General features: G+C 39.9%; 1 protein-coding gene and 1 long non-coding RNA gene across 2 annotated transcripts; one reads left to right on the top strand and one right to left on the bottom strand.

Annotated features, from left to right (window-relative positions):
* Positions 1-332: 332 nt before the first annotated feature.
* On the bottom strand, positions 333-2,876 carry LOC138068037 (uncharacterized). The gene is made up of 3 exons (XR_011142562.1): positions 2,806-2,876; positions 2,062-2,220; positions 333-804 (listed from the first exon to the last, which is right to left on the bottom strand). It is a non-coding gene; the product is annotated as an uncharacterized lncRNA (long non-coding RNA).
* LOC104143009 (calcium-activated chloride channel regulator 2) lies at positions 1,856-17,981 on the top strand. The gene is made up of 14 exons (XM_068952610.1): positions 1,856-1,950; positions 2,065-2,202; positions 4,715-4,865; positions 5,470-5,578; positions 6,500-6,668; positions 6,936-7,163; positions 7,823-8,050; positions 9,055-9,232; positions 10,537-10,643; positions 11,452-11,676; positions 13,285-13,555; positions 15,606-15,773; positions 16,398-16,634; positions 17,569-17,981. Exons 1-14 carry the CDS (start codon positions 1,891-1,893, stop codon positions 17,979-17,981), a joined length of 2,682 nt encoding a protein of 893 aa, XP_068808711.1. The 5' UTR covers positions 1,856-1,890.
* Positions 17,982-19,916: the final 1,935 nt, after the last annotated feature.

Genomic DNA, 19,916 nt, shown 5'->3' with positions numbered 1-19,916 from the left:
CTCATTTCCTTATGAATCATTTCGAGCTCTTCAGACTCCAGCTTTCAAGATTATGGAGGTATACCAAGAACTGATGTAAGATGACTCAGTCAGACATCTCAGATATCCTCCTTTGTAGGAGACTGTTTAGATCTTCAAAGGAGACAAGAGTATCTTTAATTTATTTCTCTTTTACTAAGCAGTCCTTAAATCCACTTGCATTCAATCCTCTGTCTAGACTTTCTCCTGTGTAGCAAGCTGGGGGCTCAGCGCTGTTTGCTCCCCAACCGCTGCTCCTTAGGCTGGACATCTGCAGGGAAATTGCTCTCTCCAGTTCCTAAATTGCTACAGTTCCTCCCCTTATGCTGCAAAATACCCAGTGAGCAGGGTGAGGTCCCAGAACTAGGGCAGGTGCTACAGGAGGCCGTTCAAGACTTGAGATATGGGTGAGAGCTCCCAGGGCGAAGGAAAGAGCATGAGGACACCTTACGGAGTGGCTGTCCCCAGGCAAAAGAGTAGAAACAACGGAGAGCGTTGTGTGTTCAAGATGCAATTTGTGTAAGTGTAGTTTATTTTCAAGAGAAAGGGACACCCTCAAACATATAACTTGTTTTAAACAGACTCATGGAAGGCCTGGTTCTTTATCTGGCCAAAGTCCTGCTCTTGTTGGTGACACAGCCCACAGACAAGTAGAAATTGTGGAGGTCCTGCTGCCCTGGAAATCCTGCTTTGCAGGGAGCGGAGGTAGCGGCCCCCCCTGACGCTGGTCGAGCACACGCCACAGCTGGGGCTAGCAGGGTACCAAGCTGGGAAACGAGAAGTTATCTGAAAGAGAATAATGAGGCCAATTGGAGCTGTGAGTAGGAGCCTGGATGGAGGTAACAAAGCATGATAAACGTCAAGCCTTTCTCATCAAGTCACAGCAAGGATGCCATCCCCAGCTGTTCATCTCCAGTGTTGCTCAGGGAAGACTGCTCTTGGATTTATCAAACCTCTGCTTAATTCCTGATAACCTGGCGGATATTGGGGCAGTGCTGGGGCACACCAGCACTCCCTGTAGCTGAAAGCTCCTGCTTTTCCATGGCACGATGGCTGATCCGCTCACCCGCGGTAGCTCAGCCTGGCCATGCCGCTGCAGAGGCCAGGCCCACGCGGGGCACTGGTGGGCTCTGTCTCTCGGGCTTGCGGCAGCGCTGGGCCGAGGACGTCTGCTCGGGAGAGAGCCAGGCCAGGCAGGGCTTGGCGCATCCCACGCTCGGGAGCGGGGCAGGAGCTGGGGCTCGCTGCCAGCCCTCCTGCCTCCCCCGGCGGCGCGGGCCGTGGCTGGCTGCGGGCACCGGGGGGCTCCGGGAGAGGCGCCCAGGCCCCCTCGGCGGGGCGGAGGGAGCCAGCCGGCAGCCGCCCGCCCTCCCGCGCGTGTGGAGGCAGCGCGGCGGGGCGAGCCGCGGGGGGGACGCGCCCGCTGCGCCCGTGCTGCGCGGGGCGCCATGGCCGGCGGCGCCGCGGCGGGGGCCGCGCTGCTGGCGCTGGCGGCGGCGGCGGTGCTGCGCGCCGGCGGCTACGAGGGGCTGCTGGCCGCCGTGCACCCCCGCGTCGCCGAGGACGCGGAGCTCCTCGCCAGCATGCAGGTAGGCGGCCCTGGCAGCGGGCGCCGGCAGCGCGCAGCGCCGAGCACCCCGCGCCGGCGGGGGCGCCTTCGAGGGCCGGGGCCGGGGCCGGGTTCGGCATTTGTGGTTATCGGCGGTGGGGCCGCCCCCCGGCGAGCGGGGCGGCCGGTCCCGATGCTCTCTTTTAGCCTGCACCACCCCTGATGACTCATGTTATCGATCTCCGAGGCGACTACCTTGAGTAGTTATTTCAGCCTCAAAAAGAGGTGGGAAAATTAATGAGAGTTTCTAAAGGTTTCCTGAAATGCTTGCACGTGAAATCTTGCCGAAGTGGAAGGTGGAATCATTACATTTCGTTTATCAGGTCACTTAGCACTTTTTCTATGAAATTTGCTGGCAACTGCTCTAATAAAACAGATCACTGAACAAACATACCATTAACCCAATCAACCTGTTCTTTTCATTGTGTGCTCACCAGGAGATGATCACTGAAGCTTCTTTCTGTTTGTTCAATGCCACAAAAGGCAGAGTCCATTTCAGGAGCGTGAAGATTTTGATACCTCCGACGTGGACGGAGAAGAGTTATGAAACACCAAAGCATGAGTCCTATGACAAGGTAAGGCTCAAAACCTGTCTTAGGAAATAGAGTGTGATACGCTCTTTTATACGCATTTATTAGTGTACCCAAATACACCTGAGGTTTTAAAAAGTGACCTAAAAAAGTAATCATGTGAGAATGACCTTAAGAACAGGCAATTCTGTGTTCCGTGAACCATTAATAAATGTGTAAGTAATAAGCATCAGAGAACAGAGAAATTTCCTTATAGTCTGTTCTGCTTCAGTAGTAGCCACCTTCTATTCTAAACTATAGTAAATTGTCATGCATACAAAGGGTTGTGTCAGAATGGTGTTTATCAATAATATCATAGGGCCCCACCCTGCTCTTGTTTAAAAATGAGAAACAAGAGAGTGCTGGGCTGTAAGAGCACCAGGCTAAATCCATCACAGTCCATAAATGGGGACCCTGTCAGCGGGTTAATCATTTTAGAAATCTGGTCTGTGACTGGCAGACATCCTGTTGATATTCAGTTTTATTTCTCCACTTGGTTTCATATTTATTACATGTGAGAACTCTTTGCTTGTGAGTTCTAATGGGTTTTTTTTCTTTTCTTTCTTTTGCTTTCTTAACCTGTCATCCCGCTAATAACTTTTGACTCACCACTGTGCTGAAGACAGCAGTAAGAGTTGTCTGGGTGGAGTTTCAAAGACTCAGCTTGGCAAGGAAATCCAAGGAAATCAGAGGAACCAAAACAGCTCATTGCTACAGAGACAGAATACAAGTGGAGGCTAGTTCATAACAGTTGGTTAGTTTTCCCCATTAGTTCAAAATTTTATGTAGCTGGAATGCAGGAAATGGGATGCAGAGTAATACACCTTTTAGCTACTTGCAAGGCCACTGGTACTTATTGACCAGCCCCACAACAGATATTCATAGCAGACATGTTACAAAATATTCTTTTACAAGATTGTGTAATAATATCAATGATAACTTACAAAGATGTATTAGTCATCAGAAAAAAAACCTATTTCCACTTGAAAGGCACTTAGAAATCGGAACGGTTCCTCGGTTTACAGGTGGCCGCTGGAGATCCCTAGCGCAAGGCAGAAGCTTGCTTTGCTTAGACTTTGTCCCGACATATTCTTCCAACATCAGTGTTGACTTCCACAATGAGAAAACAACAGAAATTTGTTGTTTTCAGATCTGACTAACCTGCCTTGCTGTGAGAGACTGAAGTAGCTCAGCTGAGCTCCTGGAGAGAATCAGTTACCTTTCTGGCAATCTAAACAGTAAGATTTCTGGTAAGAGAGTCCACTTAATTTTTGCAAGAGTTCTTCCTAGGCAGTTACGTTCATATTAGAACAGAGGCACAATTTTAAACTGCAAGGGCTAATGCCTGTAAAGGAAGAATGTGTGGAAGTGGTAGATTCTTTTGTTTTGCTGCTCATTTGCTGCTTTTAAATCAAAAGAAGATAGCCCTCTAAAAGACATGCCATGGATTCATATGCATATTACAAGTTGGATGGAGGAGACTTCAGCTACATGGATAGTAGAGAATGCACAGAATTGACCTTTCTGACTTTAAAAACGAACAGTTTTCCTGACTGGAGCTACTTTTTCCTCGTTCTCCTCGCAGTCAAACTTTGAGAGGCAGAAGGAACCAGAGAGACCTAACAAATTTGATTTTTATGTGCTGGCTATGACATATTCCCATTCACTGTACCAGACTAACCCCCTGGACCCCGCTACATGTGCACTCTTGAGCACGTACAGCCTTGCTTCTCTACCTGCCACCTTCCTTCACTTGTAGCTGTCACTCTATCCTGAGTGGAAGAGTGATAGAGCCATTTTGAGGCTTGCTTCCTATTCTGCTTTGCTACCAAAACCTGTGATTTGCAAGTACCAACTCCCTCTTCTTTCTCCCTCCTTCAGAGGCCTGCTGTTCTCTATATCCCACTGTGGTTTGGAAGTGTGTGCCTGACAATGTTAAACCTTGTTCCTGTTTGTCCCACCTATCAGTGCAAGCAGCCTGCCTGCAATCCTGCACAAAATTGAGCTTTCCTCTATTGGAGAAAACTATATTAAAGAAAAATCTTGACAAAGGTGCTTCTAATTCTTATCAAAATGTTACCGAAGCCTGGCAACACCTAGCATGAGAATAATTCTGAAGTAAGTTACTTGTTTTTGAAGTCTGAGACGTGAAATAACAGTACAGAAAGGAAGAACCTGGCTGTGTATCGAAAGGAAAACTCTTTTCAAGAAAACTCTGCCTCTGGTAAAAGTGCTTGATGTGTTGGTGGCTTTCTATTTTACTACTGTAGTTAGAGGTCTCTCTATTTTTATTAAGAAATGAGCCTAACATGCAAAGAGCCTTAATAGAGGAATACATGCAGTTTTCTCCCACTTCAAGGCTTCATTACGCTGCTGGGAAATCTACCTGCAATATTGTCAGTCATACTGTGGCAGAAGTTAGGAGCTTGGTCATGGGCTAGGTTGTATTACATGGAACAGTGCACTTAACTAATACAATTTTTCTACCCTTAAGCAAGTTACTTTTGTGTATTTTTAGGCAGATGTCATAGTGGCACCTCCTTATTGGAAACATGGTGATGACCCATATACCTTGCAGCCTGGAGCATGTGGAAATATGGGAAAATATATCCATTTCACACCTAACTTCCTAGTAAACGATAATTTGATGGATTTCTATGGCTCACGGGGTAAATTCCCTAAACGTTTACTTTTCTGGTTTGTCCTCAGTTGTCCTCAGTACAGCAGAAGACTGAAGAATACTGAAAGCCGCGGTTGTTTAACCTTTTCCTGTACATTTTCTGCACACTTCTTGTACAGTACTGCTGTGCAAAACGTTTGTTAAATGCATAAAGGTAGCCTTTGCTTCCTAATCCCTTAGCATTGTGTCTAATAGAAAAGAAAGCACTGGTTCATTGAGGTTAGTTCCACCTAGAAGTTTAAGTATTTAAATACAATGTGATACGTGCTTTACTGTCATGTAAGTTTATATTAAAAACAATCACTATTTCACCATTCATTTCTATGGACTGAATTCCAGCTCAAACACATTATGAAAAAAGAAGCCAGTTTTTAAATACATAAAAGCTAGGACTTTCACATGATGTTCTTTAAAGTTAGTCACACTTAGCCACCAAAATTAGTTACTTGATATTAAAAATGCCTAAGGCCGATGGTTGCTGGATAGCTGCTATTCAGAAAGTCCACTGTATAACTTTGCTGGTTGATTTTGCATACAGTGATATAAAAGATGACTACAGTTACTGTGTATTTGCCATTCCCTTCTCCCTGCAGGCCGAGTCTTCGTCCACGAGTGGGCCCACCTTCGGTGGGGGGTGTTTGATGAGTACGACAGCGACAGGCCTTTTTATGTAACTGGGCAGAATCAGGTTAAAGTTACAAGGTAATTCAGCATTTTACTCCTTCCAGGTGCCCACTCTGGTAGGCTTTAGAAACCTGTCTAGTGTGTTTCTATAAACCCCTCAGGTGTCCCTTTATCTTTTAGTCCTTATTTTAACCCTCATTTAAAACCTTTCCTACTTTATGAACAGTTCATGTGATTTTCTCCACGTCCATCTTTACACATTTCTGTCATTGATGGATCGGCAGTGATGGCGAAGGTTACCTTTTTCTGAATGGACTCTGGAGGCTAAATCACTTCCGTACTCTGCCACTGGAGAGGAAATGGAGCTTGTTGAGAAATCCTCCTTCCCCCTTGCTTGGGGTGTTGTCTGTCCAAGCGTTTCCTCCTCTTCTCGCCTCACCTCTCCCTGCTCTGAAGTACACTGCAAACTTTGGTCTTTCTCACTTCAAATTCTTTTCTTCGGCTTTGCTGCCTCTGCACAACTTTACCTGCGCTCTCACTATTGATCTACTGAATGCCTGGTTCACTCTTTGCTTTTCCTCCCTGCCCATACGGCCAAATGGGGCCTTGAGAAACAAAGCTACTAGAGCACGTTTGCGGTGGAACCCACTGAGCAGGTGCCTGTACCTATGGTAAACCAGGAAGCCATTTAACAGCTTTCCAGGGTGTAGCAACGACGTTTTGAAGTGTTAACCGCTGAATCAACAAGACTATTTCTGCAACTGCAGTACTTTACATCTGTAACTGTAATATTTCTACTCAATCAACAGACTGAAGTGATGGGGAAGTAAACAAATCACTGGTTTTAACTTGAGTCACGTTGCAGGGTACGTTCATGTATTTCTACAGTGAGAACTTCTTTGCATAGGCAGAACGCCGAGCACAGTGCAAGCCTCATTAATGTCAGCGCTACATCCTGGTGGGGTTTCTAAGTGGAAATATACTCTGTTTTATCCCTAGGTGTTCCTCTGATCTAACTGGCATTTATGTCTGTGAAAAAAAATCCTGCACTGACGGTAGTTGTGTTATTAATAAGCTAACAGGGCTTTTTAAGGAAGGATGTGCATTTATTCATGAGCGAAATCAAACTGCAATGTCATCACTAATGTATATGCAAAGTTTGTCATCTGTAAGTACAATCACAGAAAAACAATTTCTTTCAATGTTATAAACATGTATCATCCTTCTTTTAGAAATGTTAGATTTGTTTCAGCTGTTATCTAACTAAATCCACTGTAATGTATACTATTATCAATGTAAAATGAAGTTGAGTATTAGCTGATGCCTTAACTATGCACAAAAACCACCAGTGAAGATTCCCTTCCATCCCTGCTTTTATTTCTATTATTCTTTTGTTACTTACTTTTGATTTTTTTCTATTTGCTTGCCATTTGAGGTGGCTGAATTCTGTGATGAACATAACCATAACAGAGAAGCACCCAATCTGCAGAATCGGATGTGTGACTACAGAAGCACATGGGAAGTCATTCAAAACTCTACAGATTTTAAAAATACTCTTCCAGTGACCAACACCAGCCACATTACTCCCCCTTCCTTCTCATTGCTGCAGAAGAGAGATAGAATGATATGTTTAGCGCTTGATATTTCTAAGACTACAGCTGGGGTAAGTTCTTACTCAGATTACATTTCATTGCACGTTTTACTTTCTTATATTATGTTTTCAGACACACGAGTTATCTAGAAATATTGTTCTCTACACAGAGATGGAGAAGTTTGGCTACAGATTCAAGAATCAGCCCAGCAGTGAGAGAGTTCAGGGTTTTCTTTTCTTTCAGGAGCAGGGGAGTCAAGATCTCTCCTGACACGACTGAGGCCAGGACAGGGTTGCTGAATACTGGTCAGTTGGATATTGGTGGCAAAATTTTGTCAGGAATAAAGGACATTGCTTGTTACACCCGAAGTGTATAGGTAGGGGAGCCAGGAGCATGAGGAAGATGGAAGGGCAGGGAGCAAGATAGAAGGAACAAAAAAAAATTCCAGAAAAGGGGGGGTCTCTCTTTCAAAGGTCTGAAAACAACTACTGTTCAACAGCACGTGGCATAAGGATTTGCTTGCCTAAGGCTGATCTTCAGTAAAATAAGCTGAATGGCATATTTAGGTTTTGTATTCTAAACAAAATTGGTATTGGCCAAAAGGAATATTTTAGGTGACTTGTCTCTCATAAGTTGATATTTTTGCAGAGAAAGTTTAGCTATCAGTGCATATTTTCCAGCTTTTATTGTATATACTTACAAAACTGTTTTTAACTCCTTTTATATGTAGGGTAACTGGATCAATCGATTGCATCAAGCAGCAGAATTGTATTTACTGCAAATTGTGGAAGAAAATTCCTATGTTGGTATTGTCACATTCAGTCACATAGGAGAGATCAAAACTCACATGCGTCAGATAGTCAGTGGTGATGTACGGAAACAGCTTGCTTCATACTTACCTGCAGCTCCAGGAAGCGAGAGAACAAATGTTTGTGCAGGCCTGCAACTGGCATCTGAGGTGAAGCATTGAGAGTGCTATTTCTGTTTGGACCTCTTGTGTTTTCATTTTTAATTGTGAGGATTTCTGTTCCTGGGCCGCATCAAATATCTTCTACTGATTATTTTATTGTTTGAAAAGAATTATCATAGTTTCCCAGTGTACTTATGACGCAAATATCAGCTAGTAATAATGAAAAGAAAAATAACCAAAGTTTGCCGTTAAAAATTCTATATCTCTTAAAAATAACATTATATGATATTATATGATCTTTTTAATGTTTTAAAATTTTATATATAGTGCATACAACTTTAATGATACATATTTTTAAACTTTTCAACTTTAGCAGTTCATACTTTTATAAGCTTTATCTTCCAGTGTTCAGATTGCGATTTCATTTCTAGATTGTACAAAAATGATGCTGGCATACTCAGCAGTTCTGCTGCCTGTGAGTAATCAGGATTTTATCTGCTAACTTCAGCGTATATCCTCTAAAACCACATTTTTATTTTTATTTTTTAAGTCTTGTTTTGCAATATCAATTCATTAACATGCTCTTATTGATGCATCTTTCAGCCTTTTTGGTATTAAACCCAAATGGTGCCCGTTTCAGCACTGCAAAAACTCAGCAAATACCTCACAAGAAATTTAGTCGTCCTGCCAACATGACAAAACCCTCTGTCAGAGAGATGAGGCATGGGAGCAAAAACGTTTTCATTCTCCTCTGATTTTAATTCACTTTCTGTGTTAGTGAGAGTCTGTAGTCTCAGCCCTCTGCCATGAGGATTCATGTCTGTACAAATACCTGAGGGGAAGGGAAGTCAAGGAGAAGGTGTTCACTGTATCGCTGCTTGTCACGTACACATGTGCAGCATATTCTGGTTTTAGTCTCTGTTGTTTCTCTGCCATACAGTAGTTAAATTTCATGGCATTTGTTCCTATTAACTTTCTTTTGAAGAAAGGGTCAGAGTTAATTACAAGATAGATATTTATTGCTTCTGTGAATACCTGTCCTTCTGCCTCAGGTCATTAGGAAGAAAGATGGAAATATATATGGATCTGAAATTGTACTGGTGACAGGTGGACAAGACGGTCATATGAAGAATTGTTTTTCTGATACGATTAACAGTGGATCAGTCATTCATACAATTACTGTTGGATCTTCTGCTGCTAAGGAAATCGAACACTTCTCCAAAGAGACAGGTAAATTTTGGGACAAACTATGACTCCAATCCTGAAAACATTCAGCTCAGATATGTCCAGTAAAGCCCAACATAGGTGTAAATGTGTGTGAAATTGAGAACTTGCCAATACATTTCTTCTTTGAACAATCTCAAGCAGTGAGTCTCAGCCATACAGTTTGTTGTCCAAAAAAGGTACCTACGAAAAACAGCTGTAGTGTCAATAGAGTAAAATTCCTTATGACGAAGGCTCTGTCTCCACTGAATGATCTGAGTGGATCCATAGAGCTAAGAAAAGATTGAAAACTAATGATATAGGCAACTAGATTAAACAGAAGATGTCTATGTGCTAGACTTTAAAAGGTATTAGGATATAGTAAAATCAATGAGAATTAGGCACCTAAATAACTTCTAATTTAGTGGGAGAAACTGCTATGTATGAACAGCTTTTGCTTTGTTCATAGACCTGAGTTGTTAATTTCTAAATAATACTTGTCATATATGCCACTATTTCTATCATAAATGTTCACATATTTCATCAATTATTAATATATTGCAAAATTCTTAGGTGTAGATTTTTTTCTCAAATGCTTTAAATTTTTAATGTGCAAAGAACACTGACGTTTCATTTCAATATTTAGCCTTCTGCCTTTGTCCTGAATTGATTAGATACTTAGGTCACATAGTAATATCCTCTGTCTTTTTATTAGATGCCTTTAAGTGGGATTAAAAGAGACATTTCTAGGCCCGTTTTCTTGTTTGAACAAGGCTGAATTTTACTCTGTAAATGAATGTGTATTAGAGGGTCAGAACTGGAGATTAAGGCACAAATTTTCAAATGCGTCTGCTAATTGTTCTTTTGGCCCTCTTTATATAGCTGGATAAAGAAAACAGCTCTTATTCACGCACATAGGCATTTTTAGAAAGCTGACCTTGAGTACACTTGAGAATGATCTTCAGTCATACAGGTGGCCTAGATAGGTCTTCAACCTGTTAGGCTGTTCTGCTTGGTTAGAATTGTAGTACTGGATTTGCAGCATTACCAGGATATTTTCTTAAAGCAATGTGAAATTATTTTTAAAAAGTCATCACAGAGTGGTAAGCTCATGTTGTCATTCTGATTCAAGAGGCATTTTGAAGCTGTTGGGAAAACTCTTGTTAACAAGATGGTTAGCATCCACCGGTAGGGGAGGTAGCTGTCCTCCTTTCCTGATACCACTGCGAGTTTTGTGGTAAAACTTACATCTTGTGAACCTGATTTAGACTCTTGTATTATGTATAAATTGAAATAACTATATTTGAAATAAAACCTATGCTCTGTTTCAGGAGGGTTGAAGTTTTTTGTCCCAGAAAGACTGGACTTCAGTGACTTACTGGATGCTTTCAGTGGAATTTTGTCCAGAAGTGGAGATACTTTCAATCAATCTATTCAGGTTTGTCTTATAAGCACAGCTAATGTTTTTGTTTCCTGATTTTCTTTTTGACAAAAACAGAACTTAGCAAATGTATCTAGGTATCCTGCTCCCTATTTCCTGGTGACCACTTCAGCTTGATTTATAGTCCCTTCTTCACAGGGCCTATCGAAGTGTTGATAGACTTGGTGTGTTAACGCTGATTTTTTTTTTTTCTATAATCTGACAAATTGTAGTAATTTACCTCAAATTCTACTGTGTGCTAGAATACATAAGCCTTTTTTCTAGACTGCTGCTAGAGATAATTTTAACCTTAAGCAAGGCAGGGAATCGCATCTGGCAATTTGATCCAAGGAACTCCTGAGGGCGAAGTAGTGTTTCTATCCAGAGTTCTGTTTATTTATTGCTGCTGTTTTTCTTCATGAAAGAACATGTAAATGGAACTCTAAATTCGTACTAAATTAGTCTGCAGTCTTTTCAAGGACCATTTCCTCTAGCAGTAGAGTGGCTTTTCAGCTGGGAAAGTAGTAGTATCCCATGTAACTGGAATTCCATCCGATAGAAATTCAATGTTTTAAGAAGGCCATTGGGCCTAGTTTTTCTGTTATTTCCACCGTTCAGTGGAGCTGTTAGTAAAATCTACTACTGTGCAAGTGAATGGGATAATAAAGGCCCAAATCATTATAGAAGATAAATGTTAGTATGTTTTTTTGGAGCTTTTTAATTTATCAATCAGATTTGATAGCTTAAAACAGGAGAGAATGCCCGTTTTTGTAAGCATACGTGATTTTCAGAACTGATGGGCTTGTCATTCTATTCTTTCTAATAGATTGAAAGTGCTAGTGACAGCACTGGAGGGTATAAACAGCTCCATAGGACAGTGACTATTGATAGCACAGTGGGAAGAGAAACTTTTTTTGTAGCCACTTGGCAAACCCCTGAACCGCCAGAGATCACGCTCTTTGATCCCCATGGGAAAGGCTACACCAACAAGGACTTTGACATTGATTCCATTTTCCATGTAGCTCGTCTCCAGATCCCAGGAATTGCAGAGGTAAAATTTAAGATCTCTTTTTACTTTTTCAGCATGGGAGTAACATCCTAACTGTACATTGTTTGCGTTCTATTAGTTATGTGAAGTAGAATCATTTAACAGCATGAGATAATGTTATTCTGCCACACTATGTTATCATGACTGCTGTGTGCCAAACTGTTTCCTGCTAGGTTCAAGAGTACCACCTTAAGGTTTTATCTCTATCACTTTACACTTGATTTACAACTTATCTTCAAATTTCTGAACCCTATCTGTAGCCAGTGGATGAATTTTCTCTCTTGTTATCACTCTTAAGTAATATATTACATTACATGGGAGTTATTTAATCTATTATGTCCCATTTAAAATTACTATTTTGTACATAGAAGCTTCTTTCCATTGTAGAAGTTTTAGAGAATTTCATACTATTGTGGATAAAAGGTACCTTAGATTTGACTCTCGGTCTAGCAAGTTATGTCTCTAATTTAAAATTGCAGTAAGGAGGCCTAAATTAACTAGATGAGATGTACTAGTTTAACACAGAGGGGACAGGTTTCATAAAGATGTGTCCAGTAGATACTGGGTGTGTCCAGTATCTTCTCATGCAGATCAGCTTTAGGCTGCTTTCCTATTCCATCAGAATCTGAACATGAAAATTTACACTAGATATAGTTAGATATAGACATATTAAGTGATGGATCTGAAGCAGTATCTAAAATGTATGGATTTCATTAATTTCTCACTTAGACCTGTTTCAACTCACTATTCACTATGATTGTATCAATGAAAATGTTCATAATGGTGTTACCTACCATTATGAACAAAACCAAATACACTGAACTTTCAGATTGTGAGATCTAAATCTCATTAGAGAAGTTTTAAAATTTTGGAATGTGCCAAAAGTCTGAATACAACCCCTTACTCAACCCCAAGAATTTTGGTTCAGACTCCTCTCTCTCTTGATGGTAGTTTCTCCACTTTTCCATTTGAAGAATTTTGGGGAATCTATTTCACAAATGAAAATTAGTGATGAAGAAAATAGAAATATTAACTGAAATGACTGAAAACTTGACTTTTGTGAAGTATAGGTTTATGGAATGAAATAAGATATATTTAAAACATAAATAAAGTACATGGAGTACATTAAGGTCTTTTGAAATACTTACATAAGGGATTCCTGCTTAATTTAGTAAACTCATTCTTGTACTTAATGAGCTTCAGTGCTTCTGCTTTATATTAAAACCATACACACGTCCTAATTATTTTTCTGAGTTTTGAGAAAGTAGGAAAACTAGAGTTGCTGTTTTTTTCAATGCTGCAAGAAGACTCTTTTTCACAAAAGGAATCCTTTATCTCTTAAGTAGTCCATGGAAGTTAAGGAAGTAAATAGAGATTGCTGGTTTTGGTCTCATAGAGAATGGTTTCAGAACAACATCCTAGAGGACAAATTGCAAAACAGTTCTTCATACTGAGTCATATTTATGAGTATTCTCATTGACAGAAACAAAGCTACTCATAGGGTGTTACTTAGTTTAAATAGGCTGTCAGAATTTAAATAAGCACAAATTAAATTATCCAAAGGAGAGTTATTTCATTTTAAAAGGTTTGAATTCTTTTTGTTTTTTTCAGACAGGGGAATGGCTATACACACTGACAAATACACACCTGTCTCCTCAAGTTCTGACAATGACAGTAACTTCTCGAGCAGTAAATTCTACTATACCTGCCGTGGCTGTGAAAGCCCATACGAGCAAAGATACAAATGACTATCCCAATCCAATGGTTGTCTATGTACAAGTTAGTCAAGGGTTTTCACCTGTTCTTGGAGCAAATGTGACTGCCATTATTAGCCCGGAGAACAGAGATCCAATTTCCTTGGAACTTTTTGACAGTGGAGCAGGTAACAAGACTCTGGAAATGTATTTGAAAATATCTAGAAAACAAGATTAAAGGTCTCACCTAACTGCATTTTTTACTGAATACTATGTAGTGTAATGCACGGAGACAAAGTAGCCATGGTTCCATGGTAAGGTACATGAGCGCAGCTGACCTTGTTGGTGTTATTTCTAGATAAGCTCTCATTTAGTAAATCATTTATGTGCATAAATTTAAATGTGGAGAACCATTCCAATAGTCAGAATTGTGCTGTGTGTCATTAGTTACCAGTTGCCATTCAAGCTAATCAAATTGATAAGGTTTAGCATATTGGAGGATGAGGCCTTTAAAGCTCAATAACTTAAAATGTTCTAGGTAGGTAAGCAGGCCCAGAACTTTGAACTATAAGCACTTCCAAGCAAAACTGCAGGCCCTATCCCTCACTGCATTTTACAGTTATCAGGTTAAGGGTGTAAATATAGTAATTTAGATTCAGTAGCATTTCTATATCTTGTGCATCTGCTTTGCAACAGTAAAAATTGTTATAAAAGGTAAAAAATGGGAAGTTTCCCATTGGTTATTCAAACATGCTGCAAGGCAACATAGTCCTTTGTCCACAGTCCAACATAGTGTTAGAAAGGATTTTTTTACAGAGAAGCTAATTATCAAGTTATTTTGGTAATTTTTCAAACTATTTTGATAAATTGTTATTTCTATACTGAATTTCACAAAACTATCAGAAGATTGCAATTACGAATCTTCTCCCTTTTGCACTACCACATATTTAATATACTAAACATTAGTTTGTTTCATTTTCCTGGCTAGTAACAGACAGAAATCTGCAACGGTGGAAATGACTCACACAGAGTCCTATTAATATTAAAGTGATCCCATTTGGGAATAAGCCCATATATGAGAACTGCTTTTCAGGAATGAAAACCAAGCACTTCAGAGATCCAGATCCAATCACCTCGTTTCACCTAAATTCTCGGGCAGTTGCCTAGAGCTCAACGCAGTGGCTGAGGCATGAGTGACTAGTGCCAACGGCGATGCCCAGAGGTATCCTGGCTGGCCTCCAGCTGTTGTTTGGGGGCACAGCTCTTTTCTCCGTGGCAGTCACATGTGCCAGCTCCTTGCAGATGTCCCAGATCCCTGAGGGCATCCTAAACAGCACCACACCTGCATGTGGGCAACTCACCCAAAAGCCTGTTGTCTGGGCATCGCTGATGGTCTGGAGACAGCCAGAAGGAAGTGTTAGGCACAGGGTCTCAAGAGGCGTTTAGGGCTGCTGAATACACTATCTCTCTGTTTGTAATTTCTACCCTGAATCTTACAGATTACTCCTCCCAAGATGAAAATAATTTTCTTCGGAAAATTTGCAACTTTCTTGGTCCACCTATATTATCTGGCAATTCAATTTGCATCAATAATTTCTCAAAATGCCTTTTGCCTGAGAGTATTCCAGGAAAAGTATTATCTTGGGGGACAGCATGCTTGTGTTGCCAGCTATTTGTTGTACCTGATTGGCCAAGCTACATGCACCTGTGTTCTAGGCAAGCATTTGGCTTTTTTGAGATCCATGCTGATTTTTAAAATATGTATAATACAAACTGCTTTTTCAGCTGTGTGGATTCCCTGTTGTACAGGAACAACCATGACACTATATGCCTCAGAGTTTATACAGGGTCAAGATTACCAGTAATGATGTGTTACCAGTAATTTGCAGTGGTGGTTATAGCAAATATATAGTATAGCAGGAAGAAACTCTTTTTTGTGTGTGTTTCTAAGGAAGAGTTCTAAGGAAGTAAGAAATCTTTTGCTTTTGAATAAACTAATAGATAATTTAGCTGTTCCTTCAGTTAACACACAATGCAAAAAGACATCTTAAGTTCAGATGGCAATCCTCTTGAACACTTTTAACATACCACCAAAATGAGAGGAGCTGCACAGATTACAAGTCAGAGGAGAATTTGCTTACTTTTTCTACATTCTGGTTTCCATAGATGAATCTAAATGGCTTACATAAGCACACTAATTTTTGTTTGATGTTAAATTATGTCTTTTTTTGTATCTAGGTTCTGACATTGTCAAGAATGACGGTATCTATTCAAAGTACTTTTTTTCTTTCCCTGGGAATGGCAGATACAGCCTGAAAGTCCATGTCCAAGCTAACAGAACTATCATGCCACAAACTGCAATGCCGTGGAGTCATGTCCTGTATATACCAGGTTATGTGGAAAATGGTAAGGCAAAGTAATAAGGAGAAAAGCATGTAGCTATTTATTTCAGCATCTGCATGCATCAAGTCCCTTTGCAAATGCTAATAGTAGGCATTAGAGCAAGGACATCCCAGCTAAGAGGTACTTAGTTCTAAATGCTTTTCAAACACTGAAAGTAGTTATTTCCCTTCAACACAAGAATAAATATCTCTTCCCCGGAACAATGTTTAAAGCGACTGTAAACAACTGTAATACAGCAGTATCTGTGTAATACAGATAGACCTTAGCAGTCAGTAGGGCACAAGGATTTGTGTTTTGCCTGTGAAAGGAATAGCTGTAGGTTTAGTAACTAGAGTACTATAATCAATCAATCATCTTAATTTAAGAACTGTTAAAGTTCAGTAAATGAAACTCTCCTGTAATCAATTTATAATGAATCACACTTACTTCAGTTTAATATTATCTTAATATTTAGTACACTTGAAACTGTACCAAAGTAGATACTGTGCTGGAAATAACTGTACTTAATTGAGATTAATGGTTTTTTCAGATTTAAAACAATATAAATGAAATGAGGTTCAGGTCATCTGCAGAGTACATTAATGTGCAAATAGTTAAGATTGATCAACATTTTTTTTAATGCATCAGGTAAAATCAAGATGAACCCATCAAGACCCTCAGTTATTAAAAATGATCTTCAAATCAGAAGAGGAGGTTTCCATAGAACAGCTGCAGGAGGCTCCTTTATAATATCTGCAGTTCCAGTGGGGCCTCATGCTGATGTGTTTCCACCATGCAAAATTATTGATCTTGATGCCAGAATAGAAGATGATAACGTCATATTATCATGGACAGCACCAGGAGACGATTTTGACAAAGGCCGAGGTATGTTTCTTGGCTTGCTAGCCTGTCTCCTGCCCAAGGTGAAATTGCAAAATGCATATATTTGGTGTAGGCATTTTAAATGAACTTCCAGCCTTTAATCAACACTTTATTTTGTTGCACCCAGAGGCACCTGTATTAATGCCAGGTCAGGTTTTGTGGGTGCAAAATCATGGTTCCAGGCTTTGTAGCAGTAACTGAAGACTCAACGTTTCTCATTCTTCCTTAAGAATCAAATGTTTGTTAAATATAAATGGTTTAAGGGTGCCATTCTAGTAATTCAGTATGATATACATCACACAACACAATACCTGTAATGCATTTTGTCTCACTGACACCAGTGGGGATTTTCTTATAAACTACAGTGGTTCCAGGCTTTGTTCTTGCTCTGCTCTTGGAAAGATTTTAAACAGAATTAATTATCCAATGTGTTTTTTGAAAGAATTTCAAAATCCGTGCTTGCAGTTTTGATGGAAGGCTGGCTTTTACCAAATTGTAATATTTTGCTACTCATAGAAGGGAGAGATATACTCTATGAATACAAAGAGACTGAAAATAAACACATCAGAATTGGACCAGATATAGGAATTACACCTATAGTGTAATAACACCTACAGTGTTTAACCTTAGTGGCAGGTTAAATTCAGTGAAGTCAGGAATACTGAGAGACTTCAGTGGGGTTCATGATGACTTCCATCATCTATTCATTTCAGTACCGTGCCAGAGTGAGAATTTTAATTACCAAGCAGTCAGTTTAGGTAGCAAAATAAGTTTTTTCAGATCTGTCCACCCACCATGCAGTATTTATTTTTCCCACTAGCTGAACTGACTAATGTTGAATGAAACAGATGTTAGTAAATATTTCTAAAGAGAGATCAAAAGTTTTAATGATAGCTAACACACAGATGACAGTATCTTTTAATACTTGTATTTTCAGCTGCAGGTTATGAAATCAGAACAAGTGAAACTCCTCTGGAACTAAGGGACAACTTTTATAACACCACTATTGTGAATGCTTCCAGTCTCTCACCTGAGCGTGCTGGTTACAAAGAAATATTTGCATTTAAACCGGGAGCTTTTACAACAGAAAACATCACCATAATCTATGTAGCTATACGGGCCATTGATGAAGTCTTTCTTCACTCTGAGCTATCTAACATTGCACAGGCAGTAATGTTTATTCCCCCTATGGATTCTTCTACTTCTAATATGGAGTTTAGTGTTTCAATAATATTGCTATTAGTCTTTGGATTATTAGCAGTAGTTTGTCTTACAGCAAGTACAACTTTTTGTTTATTAAAGAAAAAGGACAAAAAGACTGTTTTAGAAACTTCAACTAAGTTGCTTTAACAGAAACTGCAAGCTTGTCTGACCTCCATCCATTTTTGTTTAGATGCTTTCCCATGCAAAAATAGGTGTCCTACCAGAAGAAGAATAAACAGATAATCATGTTCCAGATTTGAACTGGATTTCATGTTGTGTATGAATGTTATAGCTGAACAGCAGGTTACATTAAAACAAATCATATGTATTTAGTGTGAACTGAACAGACACAGTGTATGTTTACTACCTTATATGTATGCTAGGCAGTGTCATAGCCTATTCTTACAGTATGAAGAAAGAGATTAAATTGAGCAAGATACCTTAGATAATGTGCCTTACTAAAAAAAAAAATCTTTTTCTAAAAAAACAGTATGAGCTCCTGCAGCTCATATTTTCATATGAGCAGGTACTGTCTTTGGCAGTTTGCGTCACAGTGCCAAAACCTAATATTTATTTGCTACCATCTGCTTATTGCATCTCTATTAGGTGTCAGCTGCTGCTGCTGCTACTCCACCTCAATAGCACCCCAATTTTTAGAAGGAGCAGTTGGAAGTAAACGTGCTCTGCTGAGAAACGTAGTCTGATGGAAAACAGATTTCCGTTTGGTGCTTCAAGCTGTTTGGTACTCATATAGATGGAAAAGAACAAAAGCACTGAAGGCATAGGAAAAGAATGGACGGAAATTGGAGTTCTAGGACAGAAGGAAGTCTTGTGGTCTCTTCATAACTGAAGTGAAGGCAAAAAGGTGAAACAAAACAAGAGGGAATCTGCAGTAGGAAGACAGAAGCTATAAAGCGAATAAGCATGAAGCCACTAGAGCTAGTTAGCACTCCTGAATGTTCCTGTTCTTTATGGAGTTGTGAATTATGGAAGTCATGTATTTCCACTTTATCAGAGTCTTAATCCAAGGTTAGGTAGCCGAAGGGCTTAGAAAAGTTCTCTGTTAATGTAAGAGATGAAGGAAATACAATCCTGGGTTATTCATTGAATGTAGAGTTGGAAATCGGCAAGATTGGAGGGGGGAGAACAAACAGAAAACAAGAAGCGGTCAAAGAGAAGGGAGGACACATGGTGGCATTTCAGTGCTGGCCTGGCCAGGGGATACATGGTGCTGTAGCTGGAAGGAACAACCCTGCTCCCCTGCCTGTAGCTGCACAGCTTCTACCTTCCTTCTGCTGCCACTAAGTAATCTCAGTAAATCAGATCAGGTTTCTGATTCAGCTGAAAACTCTGTTGAGTTTCCAGCAAAAGATAATGAAAACAGTGCAGTGTTAGATTCCCTTGTGAAACCACATCCCCAGCAGTGGGTGAAGCGTTGCAGATTGCTCGAGAGATTTTCTCTTCTGCCTTTTGAGGTCCGTCACAACTTTTCTCTTCTCTCTAAGTGAACTAGGGAAGGAGGAGAAAGGGGAGGCACTGGAGTCAGCAGAAAAAAAGGAAAAACTTGTTCCAAGGAAAAAGCATAGGTGACAAGGATAGAACAAGTGTAAGGTTTATTATGGTCAAAGTCAAAAAATCAAAGAACAAGTGTAAGATTTATTATGGTCAAAGTCAAACAACCAAAGAAAACAGGGAAAAAAAAATCAAGCAGACAAGCAGGAAAGCAAGGCACAAAGGAACAAGAATAACAAAGTAATAAGACTCCTAACAACTTTTTCCCTTGTAGTTCTCTAATAATAGAAAATGGAATGTGTTCATGTGATTATAGAAACAAGATTTTTAAGACATTGTGCCCAGTCCTGCAATTAAACCTTGAAAATTGGATCTGGAGAAAACCCTTTTGTTCTTTTAGTGGTGCAATTAGACATTTGATAAGGAATAACTGTACCTGCAAAAGTAAAGATTAAATTACAAGTTAACTGAACACACTCAAATCACAGCTGAAACTTTTAAGGAGGCATATTTATTGTCCACATGTAACAGAAAATAGAATTTATCAGCTATAAATATAGCCAGCTTCAC

The sequence above is a fragment of the Struthio camelus genome, chromosome 8 (assembly GCF_040807025.1).
Source record: "Struthio camelus isolate bStrCam1 chromosome 8, bStrCam1.hap1, whole genome shotgun sequence".
Classification (NCBI taxonomy): Eukaryota; Metazoa; Chordata; class Aves; order Struthioniformes; family Struthionidae; genus Struthio; species Struthio camelus.
Note: the sequence above shows the minus strand (reverse complement) of the source record. Positions and strands in the feature narration are given on the sequence as shown.

Excerpts from the sequence above, each read along its gene's own strand:
- LOC104143009 (XM_068952610.1), top strand. The coding sequence starts at position 1,891 with ATGCTTGCACGTGAAATCTTGCCGAAGTGGAAGGTGGAATCATTACAT. Across the intron at positions 5,579-6,499 it reads AATCAGGTTAAAGTTACAAG|GTGTTCCTCTGATCTAACTG; the intron begins GTAATTCAGCAT and ends TTTTATCCCTAG. Across the intron at positions 9,233-10,536 it reads ACACTTCTCCAAAGAGACAG|GAGGGTTGAAGTTTTTTGTC; the intron begins GTAAATTTTGGG and ends GCTCTGTTTCAG.